The sequence below is a fragment of the Dipodomys merriami genome, unplaced genomic scaffold (assembly GCF_024711535.1).
Source record: "Dipodomys merriami isolate MVZ:Mamm:240054 unplaced genomic scaffold, mDipMer1.0.p SCAF_2, whole genome shotgun sequence".
In the NCBI taxonomy this organism is placed as follows: Eukaryota; Metazoa; Chordata; class Mammalia; order Rodentia; family Heteromyidae; genus Dipodomys; species Dipodomys merriami.
Genome location: NW_027203381.1, coordinates 13066139 through 13082663, shown reverse-complemented (window position 1 = coordinate 13082663; position 16525 = coordinate 13066139). Strand labels below are relative to the sequence as shown.

The 16525-nt window shown below is 34.6% G+C and overlaps 1 protein-coding gene across 4 annotated transcripts in view; it reads right to left on the bottom strand.

Annotated features, from left to right (window-relative positions):
• Positions 1–4695: 4695 nt before the first annotated feature.
• Txnl1 (thioredoxin like 1) overlaps positions 4696–16525 on the bottom strand; it is a 32748-nt gene continuing 20918 nt past the window's right edge. Inside the window, exons 5-9 of one of the 4 annotated variants that reach the window (XM_070029072.1) lie at positions 14376–14445; positions 12160–12332; positions 10221–10325; positions 6123–6165; positions 4696–4852 (exon numbers count right to left, since the gene is read on the bottom strand). In XM_070029072.1, the coding sequence (XP_069885173.1) occupies positions 6127–6165; positions 10221–10325; positions 12160–12332; positions 14376–14445 (387 nt within the window). In that variant the 3' untranslated portion in view covers positions 4696–4852; positions 6123–6126. Of the gene's footprint in view, positions 4853–6122; positions 6166–6640; positions 7003–9483; positions 9643–10220; positions 10326–12159; positions 12333–14375; positions 14446–16525 lie in introns of those variants that run through there. The other 3 variants (XM_070029073.1, XM_070029074.1, XM_070029071.1) reach the window with 3 other exon arrangements.

Here is a 16525-nt window from a genome sequence, read left to right as displayed (position 1 = left end):
GTTACACTGCAAATTCCAAGCTAATCCTTTTGTTCACGGAATACGATTATTTGTTCAACATTGTGTTTAATAAGACACCCAAGAAACTGGTTTATTATGTACTAGGGGCAAAATTATTGATTTAGTGCCTATAACCTAGTAGGGCTAATTAGACAAAAGTAACCACAAGTAACCTAATAGATATCAGGTTGGGATGAATACAGGGTTTACACCAGAAAAAGAGGAATAGAAATTGTTTGATTGTATCAATTTTGCTTGGACTGGAAAATTGCAGATAAATAAGAATGTGTCAGATGGACAAATTAACTCAGAGGAAGACATATCAGGATACACTGCTAGTAACTGCTAGTGCTACAATGCAGACTGGAGAAGCCATGACAGCAGGGAGAGACTGGTGAAGAAACAGTTTCTGGTTATCTCTCCTTTTGGAGGTTGTCAGAAGAAACCATGTAGAAGAAACATTGCAGAGGCCAGATCAGAGGGTGGAGGAAGGCAATTAGAGGCTACTACTGTCTTCTGCTGAGCAAGAAATGATGCCCTGAAATGCAGTGATGGTGAGATGAAAGCAGGATATAGAAGAAAGATAAATACTTCTCCTTGGTCCAGATACAGCAACGTAAGGTGCATTTAATCTTCATTACAAGCCTAAGAGGTAGACAGATGTTCCTATTTTTACACAAGAGAAAACTCCAAAGGTTATTTGCTCAAAGTGACAAGTGAAGGAGCAGAGATAAAACCTCCTAAGTAGCACAGTAAGTATGTCCAAGTACAAACCAACAAATTACATTTTCACTCTAAGTTTGGCCTGTTCAGCTTCTCAGTATTAACTCTATAGTAAATGAACTTCTTCCCAGAGAAAAGCTTAACCAAAGCAGGAGAAACATAAGTTTGAAGGTTGCATATCTTGACTTTAATATTATCTGAACTTTATACAATTTTAATAGTGCATCTAAATTTAATTCTCATTATTTTATAGTTACTTAGTTTAGTAAAACATTCTTCAATAAATAATTTCACACAGGCTGTAGGCTTAAACATGACCTTAGCTTAATAAAATTACCTCTGTCCATTTGTACCTTTGGTGCTAGGCATATATTATGGTCTGAAGACAAACCAATTTTAATTTTAAAGCGAGTTTTAAATGATATCAATACTTTCTTATGCAATATGGGCATACATGGGTAATAAGTTTGATTGCCTATTAAATGCCATAGTGTGTGTATAATAAAGCAAATGTAAAAAATTAAAGCATATATTATTTATATGTAAAAAAACTTTTTGGTGGGGCTGGGAAGGTGGCTCAGTGGTAGAGTGTTTGCCTTGCATGCCAGAAGCCCTGGGTTCGATTCCTCAGCACCACATAAGCAAAAAGAAAAAAGCTGGAAGTGGCGCTGTGGCTCAAGTGGTAGAGGGCTAGCCTTGAGCTGAAGAGCTGAGGGACAGCGCCCAGACCCAGAGTTTAGGCCCCACGACCGGAAAAACAACAACAACAACAACAACAACAACAAAACTTTTTGGTGTTTCAGGGGCTTGAACTCAGGGCCTCAAGCTCTTGCCAGCTTTTTTGCTCACAGGTAGAATACCCCATTTGACACATGCCTCCATTGTTTGCTTTTTTGCTGGTTAATTGGAAATAACAGGCTCACAGATTTGTCTGCCTAAGCTGACTTCAAATCTTGACCCTCAGATCTCGGCCTCGGAAGTAACTTATTGAGCCATAGATGCCTGGCATCTTTCAATTTTTTTTTTTTTTAAATACATGAAATGTACTCACTACCTTACTCAAGTAACTGTAACCCCTCTGTACACTATTTTTACAATAAACAAACACTAAAAATACATGAGACCCGATGAGGTATAAAAGCTAAAGGTTTTACTAGTGGTTGGTTGAGCGGACTCTATTTTTCTTTACAAACTACTTAGGAATAAAAAGAACAAAAATTAATCTAATCTACTAACCTGCCCCATGCATCGTATCAATAGAAGCAACATTGGTAAGCCCCTATTTTGGGGGGGTGGTGGTAAGCACATGCAACACTGGTTCTGAGGCCTTGAGTTCAAGGTCTCATGCTTTTTTTTGCACTCAAGGCTGGTGCTCTACCACTTGAGCCACAGCTCCACATCCAGGTTTTTGCTGGTTAACTGTATGTAAGGATCTCAGATTTACTTGGGCTGGCTTTAACCTCAAGCTATAGTCTTAGTTTAGGAATATAGGTGTGAGCCATCAGCAATTTTATTTACTTTTACAAGGGAGAAGACATAAGTAAGTTACTTACCTCCAGTTCTTTATGTTTACTATAGTATTAAAGATTTTAAGCTTGACTGTGTCTTGGAAGGTGTGCATCAGGAGGATCATGGTTTGAAGTCTGCTTGAACAGTTAGTGAGAACCCTTCTCAACAAACTGGGCATGTTGGCAAATGCCTATAGGATCTGCTATGTGGTAGGATTGTGGTTCCAGGACAGCCTAGGGACTGAAAAAAATAACTAAAAATCAAGAGATCTGAGTGTGGCTCAAGTGGTAGAGTACCTGCCTAGCACCGGTGAGATCCTGAGATCAGCCCTAGCTCCAAAATGAGAAGGAGAGTAGAGGAAAGGGGAGAAAAGAGTAGGCATGAAGGGGAGTAGAGAGGAGGATAGGAGAGGTTAAGAAAGGAGTCTGTGTGACATTAAAAGGGAACATGGAAAGATCTAAACTGCTTAGGATTTGAATTGAGGGCCTCTGCTTGTTCACTGCTATCATGCTTTATCAAGAGCCACACCTCCAGTTTGGCACTTTGCTAGTTAATGGGAGATGGGAGTCTTCCAGGCTTTTCAGCCTGGGCTGGCTTCAAAACTCAATCCTCCAATCTCAGACTTCTGACTAGCTCGGATCATAGTCTTGAGCCACCTGCACATAACTCCATTTTGGATTTTTTGTCTCTCCACCCCCTCAAATATAAAGTGTTAAGTGAAGCAAAGAATGAAATGCTGAAATGCACATGAAGAGCATACCTATAAACTGCAAAACGTGACGTATATATCCTCATTGAATCAAGATAAGACAGGTTTAAACTCACACATCAATGCTGAACAGAATGCTAAGTGGCTAAGTACTGAGATAGGGGAAATGTGGGACTTGATGACAAAGAGCCGTAGGGACACGGGAGTGAGTGCGCCTGTGCTATTCCTCAACCTTTAGCAGGTACTTTGTACTACAATACTTCCGTTTCACTGCTGGGTCTCACTGGACAGCATCCTGATGTAAAATTAACAAAAACATGCAAACAGGATTCTCATTTTGCTAACAAGATAAAATTTAATGAGTTTTCTAGAAGGTACTACTGAGTGGCTCTTGTTAAAATAACTATACTCTTCAGTGTTTACAAATAGATGTATTAATTTAGGAAAAATGTCATTTCTGCTTGGTATTTTAAATAAGCTTAAATACCCATGTTTTATTTGTAACAGTAAAACTTCCCATAAGTGAAGTTATTGTTACCTATAAACATGTTTTCATTATTTACAATTTGAGTAATTATGGAATGTCTTACAATCAACTGAGTTATAGGAAAGTCACACAAACAATATAAATCTAATGCTCAGTCCTTTACAAAGATCACTTTTACTGGGTTTTTTAATTGTCAAGATATAAATAGGCAGAGTTCATCAGTATCTAAGATGAGGCACTTTATAACAATTACCCCAAAAGGTTAAGTGTACAAAAGTATTAACTAAAACCCTTGATATTAATCTAATCTTATCCTTAATTTCAGGCATAATTAATCTGACATGGTCTATATTAGGAGTATTATAAACTTTTATTTTTTTGCCCTCTGTCACCAACTTGACCCAAGGCAACAAAGTTGTGAAATACATACAATATAGACATCACCAAGACAAGTTACTGTGTTCACATACAAATGAACTAAACATTACCTAATGACACTTGGGTTTGAGAAAGTGACTACTTAAACAGTAAAACTTCCACATAATTTCTGCATAATTCACATATAAATACATTGGTCTCCAAAGGGCAAATGGTATTTACCATATTTCTAGACAAGAATGCTCTTAAATGTATTAACCAAGTCATAATTCTCTTAAAATACTGAATTTAACAAACACTCAAATTTAAAAATTAAACTTGCCAACACCTACTAAATTACAGCTTTAAGACTAAAATAATATACAGATGTTTAGCCAATAGTTCTCAATTAGTAAAGAAAATGACTGACTCAAAGTAGTTTATACAGGATTAAAATCTTGGCATGAGAATTTGCAATCCCATTAACCTAACAGGTTTAGGTAAGAGTAGTAAACTCTGAGATTTTTGTTTCTGGCAGTTTATAATTTGAGTAATTTCTATATCACCTAGATAACCAATTTTTTAAAATAAAAATTCAGTATTTACTTGAGCATGGTTAGTTATTCTTAAGTGCATTTACCAAAATCACTCACTCTGTATGTATATGTATGTGTGTATACAAATGTACTCCTTAATTCAGTACAACAGTTTTGTTCCTCTAAGAGAGAAACTAGCTTTCAAACAATATTACCAAACTTTAAGTCTCCTCTAAAATAAGCTGGAAAATACTCAAATAAATGCAACTGAAAATACTTATGTGGAATGACAAGATTTTAGCTTGGCAAAAGTAGTGACTTTTATTTACAACTGCATGTATCAAGATTACAATAGAAACACTAGTGATAGCATCTGAACAAAAGCAATGATTTATTGGTAATGGCAATGAACGAAACATTGACAATTTCTGGAGAGAATCAAGCAATTATCCAGGAGCTGCAAATCTTGACTGCAACAGATCTTCCAGTGTCTTTTGTACCTTAGTGGCTTTCCCCTTTTTTGCCAACTACCTGGAAAAATAAAAAAAAAAAAAGTTTTATGTACAATTTATTGCTTTAGTTTTTCAAAAATACTAATGTGGAAATCATTTTATCCTTCATAATGGTCTTAACTTTTAATCCCTGACCTTTTAAAGCATGCAATGTCCTCTTATTGTGGGAGCAAATGTGCCATCCTAGCCACAGGAATTAAAAATAAAACACATGCATGCTACTTTTGGTTTCCCACCCTGTTTTAAGAAAAAGTAATGTATTTTTCCAAACAAGTTTGACAGTTTAGAGACATTAATAAAAAAGATGATGCTATATGAGTAAAACATTCTTAGTTTACTATTTTTAGGCAATTAGGAATTAAATGTCAATCACAAAATAATCTAGAATTAAGAGTGTGCTACACTCATGTCTTCAAGCACAAAATGACAAGTTTCTAGACTTTTCCTTTAATATGTAGACATGCAATACAAGCAGATTAAAAATGACAAAAATTTCTGAGGTTTTTAAAACCCTGGCTTCTACAAATGCACTATAAAAAAGATATATATATATATATATCCTGCTTGCTATAAACATGTCAGCATAAAAACTTATTTTCTATTAACACTTTGAAAAAAAATCTGAGGGAGAGTTTTATACTCTAACAGAGTAATTTACCTTAAGTATATAGTTTGGTCATTAGTATACTCTCAAAGCAGAAATGCCCCTAAAGAAATGCAACCCTCTTGTAAAATTCTGCAAGAATATATATTTGTATTGAAAAATAGCTACATGTACTTATAAATGTGTTTCATTATTTTAAATTGGTTGTGCTTTGTTTGAAGAAACAAAACTCTTAAGGTCCCTGGGTATGTATCTGGTCTATGATGAAAAATAGCTAGTTCAATGTCATTTGTAAAAACATTTAAAAATGCCACTGAATTCCCAATCATACAATGCTAACAACACCCTCCCCCATCTAAGAAAAGTCATTCTTATTTCTTCAATGAAACTTTTTATTTTTTGCAAAAAAGAAACAGGTTAAAAAAGCTCAAAAGGAAGATGATAATGTCACAAAAGTGAATGTGGACAAGAGTAAGAAAATCATGTTTAAAAGTGCTAAAATGAAAGGGAGGTGGTATTATTTGTATCACAAATGAATTTATGTTGATAAACAGTGAAAGCATTACTGATCACTAAATTACTTGGAAAAAACAAAACACAAGCTATTAGATTAAGCTAGGACGAAAACTAATATTAAAAATTAAAATTTTAGCAGATGTGATACAGAAGACACGAATCTGCATACTGTTTCACAGGGTGATAACTTTCAACTTGCCAATATGTATTCTCTGTAAAAAAGAAGAAATTCAGCATTCCAATGTAGATCCTTAGCCCAAACATCAAGCTCTTTTGTCTTAAGTATATTACAACTTAGACAACAAGTCTAGGCACATCAAAATTAGGTGTCAAAATAGTTTTTCAGTAAAGAGTCCACTGATCATTCAGTCCATAAGTACTTTAACTGGCCTTGAGCTCAGTTAGGAAGGTAAAAGCAGATGATACAATTCACAAAAAGATTGGGCTAACATTTCAATGAGAAAAGAAAAACTATACCCCCCTCAATTATAACCCAATACTAACTACTAGTATAAAATAATTTATATTTAATTTATATTTAAGTTACAAAATAATTCTCTAGCTCCTAAATGGTAAGCTAAACTCTAGAATGAATTAAAACATTATCCAAATAATTAATTTTCAAAGCATTGATAATGTTTTATTTTAATATTACCACTTGCTACTCAAAATGTGAAACAAAAAAGAATATGAAATAGCAGGGGGGGAAAAACAAACAAAAAGTGTGGTGAGCAACACAGTAAGGTAATAAAATTAAAGCATCTAGTTGCAAGCCCAAAACAAATAAAAGGCCAACTGAGAATCATGAGTAGGATGAAATCTGGAGGAAGAGATGGTTGAGGAAATCTAGGTAACAAGGATGATCCAGAGGCTGGAAGCTGAAGAAATCTTGCAGCAGCACTGGAGAGAACATGGGAAGGGTGAGAGCAGACAGGTGCTAGATGAGCAGAGAAGCAAGGAGGGGAGTAGAGTGAGACAAAGTCAATCTTTATATTACTTCATTTAAAAAAATCTTCTGGGTTTAGTTCATTTGAGTTGGATTAAAAAAGCTGAAAAATAAACAGATAGAAATGTTACAAAACTAGCTGATATGGTGAATGGCCAGTGTAGAAAAGTCTATTTTTATTACAGTGATACAAATCTGCTTTTTACATGCGCTTCAATCCCTATCAAGCAGAAGCCCCTAAAATTTTCTAGTTTTTGTACTTATATTTTAATACTAAAATAAGCAGCTTGTATAAAAAGCTATTTTAGCAACAAAAATATCTACTTCCAATTAAGACAGTAAGCTTTTCATGCTGCAATACAAAGAATACATTTACAACAACAAATAGCTGAAGTGTATGTTATCATCTGTGCGTGATGCCTTTAAGAGCCAAAAACAGACAAATAAAGCTGTATTCTAGTCTATCAAATCCTAAAGTACAGCCTTAAAGAGTAAAATGGTCTAAGATTTCTATCTACATCCAAGATTTATCAGTATTACTACTTAGTGACAGAAGGGGAAGGACAGGAACATTCTGAAAACTAAAATTATCTACTCATTCAAAGCAGTGTACCCATCACTTATCTTTTCATTTATCCAAATTCTATTTTCAAAACTTAGTTCAAAGACATCCAAAAAGGCTTCTTACACTCGTCAGACATTGTTGGGAAGAAGGAATGTCACTGAACATGAGAATATTTTGTCATGTTTTTATTTTTAGGAGCTTTCATATTTTGTACATTATCCTACTGTATGCAAACTGTGAACAGGGATCATCACTGTACTAGCATGGTACTACAGACAAAAAGTATTAAACAAAAAGCAATAGCTTAATTAAGCAAATTCTATATAAGAATCAAATGGACTAAATTCATAAAAATTTTTCACTACATTTAAGTTGATGTCTCATATGATATAAGAACAGTTAAAGCTTGTTTTTCAGGACAATAAATGACTGGAAGGAAATTAAAGGATTCAAACTATTCTCAAAGCAGTTCAAAGGTTCGTCCCACTAGGGTCCCTGATACTATTTTAGGAAGTCTGTAACACCAAACCTATTTTAGAATAATGCTAAATAGCTCTTTGCTTTTACAACTCATTCTTCTCCAAGTGTACCATAGAGTTTTATAGAGACTACATCATAAAGGCCAAATGCAGGAGTTGGTCTGAGAACAAGTCTACTCTATTTAGGTAACAAAGAAATTCATAAAAATCATAAAATAATGCTCTTGTATTGGTTCTTTTTAAGAATTTTTAATTACAAATATTATTGTGACTATGTATCATATTCACTATTGTAAAATTTTAATTTCCTAGTTTTAACAACTACTTTTCAACCATATTTCACAGTTTAATAGGTACTTAAGATTTAAAAATTTGAAAAATGCTACTCTACAGTAATTTAAAGTGAAAAAAGTCAAATGAAAAAACAAATACTTTCAGGCAAGAACAAGACCCTGAAAAGGAAGTTTTTGCAATTAAAGAAGAGAAAAATGTAAGACTGGAAGGAAGTTGCCAAAAACAATGTGGAGACAAATACAGACAATTATTAATGCAAATTTAAAAACTAATTGAATGGCAGGTTGGCAAGAGGATGGATAAGACAGAATAAGAATTATTTGTAGAAAAAACTGGCACTCAAACAGTATGAGGTAAAAAATAGGAAGGTAAGGCTAATACTGAAATAGTAAGACATACAATTAATAGGTCTTAGACAAAGAACTATGCTAATAACAAATTATGCAAGGTATACTTAAAGCCAAGACCAATGGCATTAAATTAAAATCTTAAAGCACTAAAGTGGAAGTCTAAAACATCTTTGTTGCTCACACATTTTCCCAGGAAAACTTATCTCACATCACAAAATGTAGCTATTTAATCTATGCTGCTTCTTTTTTTTTTTCTGTGCTTCTTCTGACATGACATTTTGTATGTGTATGTATGTATATATACGTTTATATATATATATCATGTAGTATGACAGATTTTCAGTACTCAATTATTCCTACCACTCCCAAAACTTAATTAAACCATGACACAGGAGAATATAGTATAAAAATGACAAGATAAATGATATATTGTCAAGTTTTTCGATCCTATAAAAACAGTATACAATTTTGTAAGAGCATCATCATTTTGCAATTTTTCTATAACTGAATTAAAATTAGATCTGCAGATCCCACTAAAAAATGAGAGGTCTTGGAACTCTTGGAACCCTTCAAATAATTCCCCCTCAAAGTCTATTGTGAATCTCTTTCTGCAGGCCCTAGGTTGCCTATCAAATGTAGCCATCAGAAACAGGAAAACACATACATCTCCTATGCGATGGCACATTTAAGCTGTATATAGCACCTGGGTTTAGTTAAAAAGAAAAAAAAAAAACTCTGACATTCTATGATCTGGGTTTGTAGAGATATCAGTTAGTTGTTCTAGAAACCTATAAAAGGGTGGTCCTTATTCCTAAATGAATTTTTTGCAATCTTTAAGACTGTGTCTTTTAAAAAAATATACACAGAAATTCATAAAAGGGGCTGGGAATGTAGCTTGGTAGAGTGCTTGCCTAACATGCATGAAGCCCTGGGTTTGATTCCTTAGTACCATATACACAGAAAAAGCTGTAAGTGGCGCTGTGGCTCAGATGGCAAAGAGACTTGTGCAAAAGCAGCTCAGGGATAGTGCGCAGGCTTGAGTTCAAGCTGCAGGACTGGCAAAAAAAAAAAAAAAAAAAAAAAGAAAAGAAAAGAAAAGAAAAGAAAAAAAATCATAAAATTTTGAGAAAAGTTGCATGTAAATTTATTTTCTAACATGTACTCTTTCAGGACCCAATTTGGAAAGTCAGCATATCAGTGTATTAAAACTTAGTTTAAATTAAAAAAAACAAAAACAAAACAAAAAAACTTAGTTTATCCTTTCATAATAAAAATTACTCAAGTAATTTTAAACTTATTAGAAATAGAAATGTGATAATCAAAAGCTTAGTATTAGCAAGAACTTAAAATTTCACTATAGCTTTCAAATAATAACTTACTTCTACTTTTCAATTATTCCTACTTTCTCTAACCACACTTACTTTTACAACTCACTAATATATATCATTTAAGGCTTGACATATTTCTCAAAAGTGACTAAGAGAACTTACTATTGTATTTTAACCTTATAAAATTTTAAGCCAGAGGATTTAGATCTCTTCATATTTAAAAGCAGTATTACTACTGAAACACCTGAAATTCTTCTTCTATCACTGTATTTTTATTTCCCCTTATTATCATTGAACAAACTTACTCGTTTGAAGTCATTCATATTAGTTGCTTGGACTGGAGTACCAATAAAAGTAAAATACGAAATTCTTGTTGTTTCTTCTTCACCTTGATTAGATTGAACAAATATCTACAAAAAAAATTGCGTTTATTATTATGACCCTTTTTTCATGAGTCTGTTTTATGTTTAATCAAGTCACAGATTATTATTAAAAATACCCTTCATTGTTTGTAAGGATTAATCTAAGTTATATAGCATTTAGACTACTGCTCCTAGAAGACTGAACTCCCATCATTGTCTTGCTATTCTTACCTTCTCCAGGGATGTCATGACACACACACACATAAATTCATGGTAATTTAGTGGGATAGTATGGAGGAGTCAGAATTAGGGCTTTCTTTACAGAGAATGTTGAAAGAGTATGAGATTCATGGTTACAATGGGACAAACTGCTGTTGATAATTTTATTAAAATGGTCAGTAGAGCTAAACAAAAAAAAAATTCAACAAAAAAGAAAAAAAGTACACATACATATAACCCCTAAAATAAAAATTATAGGAGGAAGAAAAAAAGTTAATAGAAACAAAAAAATATAAAGTTAAAAATTAAAAAGTTTTAGAAAAAAAAATTTTTTTTTTTTTTTTGGGATCCGGTCATGGGGCCTGAACTCTGGGCCTGGGTGCTGTCCCTCAGCTCTTCAGCTCAAGGCTAGCACTTTACCACTTGAGCCACAGCGCCACTTATGGCTTTTTTTCTTTTTGCTTATGTGGTGCTGAGGAATCGAACCCAGGTCCTCAGGCATGCAAGACAAGCGCTCTAACACTGAGCCACCTTCCCAGCCCCCACAAAAGACATTTTACAAGTTTGGTATAGCCTGTTCTCAATAATTCTGTGCTGATTTCTACTTTCTCTAGATACTATAAACGTCATTCTTGTCTACCTGTCCTATCCTCTCACGAAAGGACAGGAAGGAAGAGGTAAAGAGAAGGATGGTGGGTTTTTGTTTTTGGGTTTTTTTTTTTTGGGTCTGGTCACGGGGCCTGAACTCTGGGCCTGGGCGCTGTCCCTCAGTTCTTCAGCTCAAGGCTAGCCGCAGCGCCACTTCCAGATTTTTTCTTTTTTTGCTTATGTGGTGCTAAGGAATCGAACCCAGGGCCTCATGCATACAAGGCAAGCGCTCTACAACTGAGCCATCTTCTCAGCCCCGGATGCTGGGTTTTGATTATACAATTTTCAAGAACAATTACTAACTGCTAAAAAGTGGCTGACTTCTATAGGTGGAATTTTTTTTTATAGGTGGAATTTTTGTATCACTTAAATCAGACACTATTTAGTATTTAGATATACCTTGAGTAATTTTATAAAATGTAAACGTATTTTTAAAAGGTCAGTTTGCTGGGTGCTGCTGGCTCATGCCTGTAATCCTGGTTACTCAGGAGGCTGAGATCTTGAGTATTGCAGTTCAAAGCCAGGCCAAGCAGTTAAGTCTGCAAAACTCTTAACTCCAACTAACCATCAAAAAGCCAGAACTTGAGCTGTGGTTCAAGAGGTAGAATAAAAGCAGCCCTGGGACAATGTCCAGGCTCTTAGCTCAAGCCCAGGACTGGCACAAAAAAAAAGTAAATAAATTGCATGTTCTAGAAAACAAATTGATTGATGTATATGTTTTGTCAGTTTAAACTGGAGATATATATCACCAGGTATGAAAGATACAGCACAAATAACTCTAGTTTAAGTATAAATATTCTAGAATTAACAAAGCCTGCAAATATTTAAAATCAACCTGTCATTCTTCTCTAGGGTGCATGGCTAAATTATAAAGACAATTTTTAACCCATGATAATTTTATTCATTTTAAATTGTTGGGCAAACACTAATGGACTATTCAGAATCATCTAGAATACTAAGGCAGTATTGTTATGCATAAACTTGTTAAATTTCTTCTTAGTGAAATACTACTTACAGTTACACTGTTAACATTCTGAAACTTAACGTAACGAAGTGGAACAATGCCATCTTCTTTAATATCATCTTCTGTCAGTTCCAAAGCTTGAGTTGGTTCACTTCTTTCTGCCTCTTCAAAATCCATAGATCGTGGTAAGTTGATAAAAATTTTTACATATTTAGGCCCCTGACCTATAAAATAAAATTAAATGATAAAAACTGCAAACATACTATACTTCCTTACATTTATTAGTCATACTTTACACAAAGATATAAGTGGCACATATTTGTATATACCTATATATATAAATCTTTATAGACCTCTACCACTAAGACTCACACTGGTGACTGACAGTCAAATGCCCTCCCAAGATTCATTTACTAGTATTTTTTTGACTTAACAGTAAATATTAGAAATAAAATATTAAAAAACATACACATGCATGTGTACACACACATTACATCTACTACAAAAGAAATACTATGATGAATTTGACAAAGAAGTATAAAGATGACAATGGATTCTAACATTATATGCAGATTAATACATTTTCATAAAAGAAATAGTACTAAGTTAGAACTTGTAGTTGCCAACAACTAGTTCATTTGATTATTTGGAAGAAAAACATCATCAGTGAAAACATTTAGGCAGGGGCTGGGAAGGTCGCTCAGTGGTAGAGTGCTTGCTTTGCATGCCTGAGGCCCTGGGTTCCATTCCTCAGCACCACATAAGCAAAAAGAAAAAAGCTGGAAGTGGCACTGTGGCTCAAGTGGTAGAGTGCTAGCCTTGAGCTGAAAACATTTAGGCAAAAGAGAATCATAAAAATGGCCAATTTCACCTCAAATATAAGATAAGGCCCACAGTAAGACCACATATACAAAGTATTTTACTCCTTACTTCTTAGGCTAAGTACTGAGACTCATTTTTAAAGTTGGTTGTAGTGGTTTATGGTTTGATACTTGGGAGGCAGTACTGAATTTGAAGCCAACTAGGCAAATTAGTAAGATCTTATCTCAAAAACTAGCCAAGCATGGCAGCACATGCCTATAACCTTAGCTAACCCTAATCTCAATCAAGAGATAGAGACAGGAGGATAACAGATTGAGGCAAACCCAGACAAAAATAAAATCTCTACCTGAAAAGAAAACTAATAGCAAAAGAAATGGGGAAATGCCTCAAGCAAGGAAGAATGCTTGCCAGCACCAAGGTAAAACTGCAACTTTAATGAAAAATTATATAAAAATTCAGAATAATAAATGATAGGGAAATGCTCTCTGTAAACAGGACATAAGCTATTCTGTCCAATCAAAGAATCAAAAAATAAACCCCAAACCCTTAAATCTCCATTCCCTTAATCCCCTCAAAAAATTCAACAGTAATAGAAACAAAGGGAAGGTAGATAAGTAATAATGTTTGACTTCACAAAAGACAAACCCTAATCTATGCAAACACTTTGATATGCCTGTAGTAAAGTCTGAAGTCTCTTATTTACAATAGGAGGGATTTGAAAACAATCTCTCCTAGTGTTAATTCTAAAAAACGGTTGCTAAGAATTGATAGCTGAAATAAATGACTCAGTAGTTTGTTTGTTAAAAAACAAACCTTTCCAAAATTAAAAGGTCAGATAAGTTGATGTTAGGGAAATGAACCCTAAGATATGTATTCAAATGTTTTTTTCTTTCATGCAATTGTTTCTAACACATTTATAATATTATTTCTTTGTTGCTTTGTATGTCCCTCCCCCACAGTATAACCCCTGCTTTCACTGTATTTGATGTTGATCTAATTTGTGGAGGGGAAGGGAAAAAACAAATCATTTAAATAGGGATACAGGTGGACCCATTGCAACAATGAGATGTGCAAGTCGTTATGTCAAAAACGAACTTTACAACTTTGGTGGGGGGAGGAGGATGGGAAGGGATAGGAAGGGGAAACAAAGGAGGAGGCTACAATTCTTAATAAGAAATGTACTCATTATCTTGCCCATGTAATTGTAACCCCTCTGTACAGTATTTTCACAATAAAAAAAAGAAATAAAAAAATGAAGTATTATATTACTTCCTTACTTTCAGTCTCTGATAATTTCATATTTATTTGCCCACTCATTTATATTTTGCTACAATTTCACTCTTTCTCAAAAAAAGAATATCCAAGTCTATATAATAGTTTTCAATGTATGCTAACACAGGTAACCAACCAGTAGGTTGGTAAATAAAAAGCTGTCTTTTACTTACCATTATCTGGCCCTTGAAATTTCATGGAATAAAGCTTAACAGGTTGATTGAATGCCACAGTGATAAGTAGCTGTGGGGAAAAGAGTTTTATTATAAAAGGGCTCTTGAGCACCCTGAATACACAAGATACCTAAGGAGAATTAAAATAACAGATGCAGAAAAAAAATCCTACTTAATTTAACACAAAACTAATGTAATATGAAAAATCAGTAAGTTGAAGGTAACTGATTAGATTGACATTTGAGAAATACCACCATCAATTATTTGTGTAAAAGAATGGCAAAAAAATTAGGAGTAAATCAGCTAAAATAATGTAGAGGAGCCAAAGCCCTTATAAATTATAAACTGGCAAGCAAACTGTTTTCAAAACAACAACAAAATCCCCAAATTAATATAAAATTTAAAGAACAAGTTTTAGCATATTGCTTTTCCATGTTTGTCAAGTAGCAATGCACAAGTTATGAAGAGACTAACTTTCACATGAACTGTGATCCCAAACTCAAGAGAGTAAGATTCTTAGGCCCAGAATGTAGAGTGCATGAGGTTCCAGGTTTGATTTCCAGCATCTCCCACACAATCCTCCTCAGGTAAGGCTCCAGCCTTTACCAAAAATTTAACAAGAGCTGAGTTTAACCAAGTCTCTGAGTTCAATCTTCATTTTAAACTTAAGGCCATATACAGGAACTTGTATACAAAACATTAATATGGATGCTAGCTCTCAGAACTTTCCAGCCAAAATTGTCTACTGAAAGCAGCTATGCTTCTAAGCTAAAACAGTTTTCCTAACAGGAAGATTTTTAGGGAGGCTATAAACAGGTCTGATGATGATACCCCTCATCCCATTACTTTAACAACACGGTTCAGGAAGAACACAATGTAAACGATACTCATTATCTAATAAGTAGCTCTGATAAGAAAAAAGATAGTATACAGATACATAATTTTAGAATGGGGCTGGGAGGTGGCTCAGTGGTAGAGTGCCTAGCATGCATGAAGCCCTAAGTTTGAGTCCTCAGTACCACATACACAGAAAAAACCAGAAGTGGTGCTGTGGCTCAAGTGGCAGAGTGTTCGCCTTGAGCAAAAGAAGTTCAGGGACAGTTCCCAGGCCCTGAGTTCAAGCTCCAGGACTGGTTTAAAAAAAAAAAAAAAAAAGAATCATACTGTGGTCTAAGAAAATAACTAGGCCAATTTTTTTTTTTTTACTATAACACTACTTTTTTTTTTTTTTGTCAGTCATGGGGCTTGAACTCTGGGCCTGGGCGCTATCTCTCAGCTCTTCAGTTCAAGGCTAGAGTTCTACCACTTGAGCCACAGCCCCACTTCTGGTTTTTTGGAGTAGTTTATTGAAGATAATAGTCTCACGGATGTTCTTGCCTGGGCTGGCTTTGAACTGTGATCCTCAGATGTGGCCTCCTGAGTAGCTAGGATTTCAGGCGTGAGCCATAGCACCCAGCTTAGCACTACCTTTTATAATTGATCAGTTACAGTGGGTTGAAAGTTAGTAACTATGCCACATCTAAGCAAATAAATCACAGGCAAAGAATAGATGAGACCAGAAAGCCAAAAACAGTTCAACTCAGTAAAATATCTTAAAACCAGTTAAGAATCAATTAACTGCCATAAGAGAAACATGAGTTTATACTTCTAATAATTTTTGTGATCATGTACAAGATTAACTAGAATAGGAACAAAGCAGAAACAGAACAGACAGCAAGTTAAGGCAATCAAGGAAGCATAGAAAAAGTAGTACAGAATTATATGTAGAGTGAGGAGCTAGTCACAGAAGGGAATGCTTATAAGATTAGTCTCAGTTCTATAGACACAAACTCATCTGTGTGTGAAAAGGTACCATGCACATCCCCCCTTCTCAACCCACCATGGCTACGTTTAAGCAATTATAGAAAGTTAGTGGATGGTAGACAGCCAAAGTTTTGATGATTACATGAAGGAAATAGGAGTAGGATTTGCTCTGTGAAAAATGGGTGTAATGGCCAAGTAAGACTGCGTCATCACTTGCAACAGCAATAAGGTTGGCATAAAAACTGAGAGCCCTCTGAAGAAACTAAAGCTGATGGCAGAAGGTCTGAAACTTCAAGGGTTCATTGGTTCAGCATCAGGCGTGGGATGGGAAGGAAAGCCCAACAAGA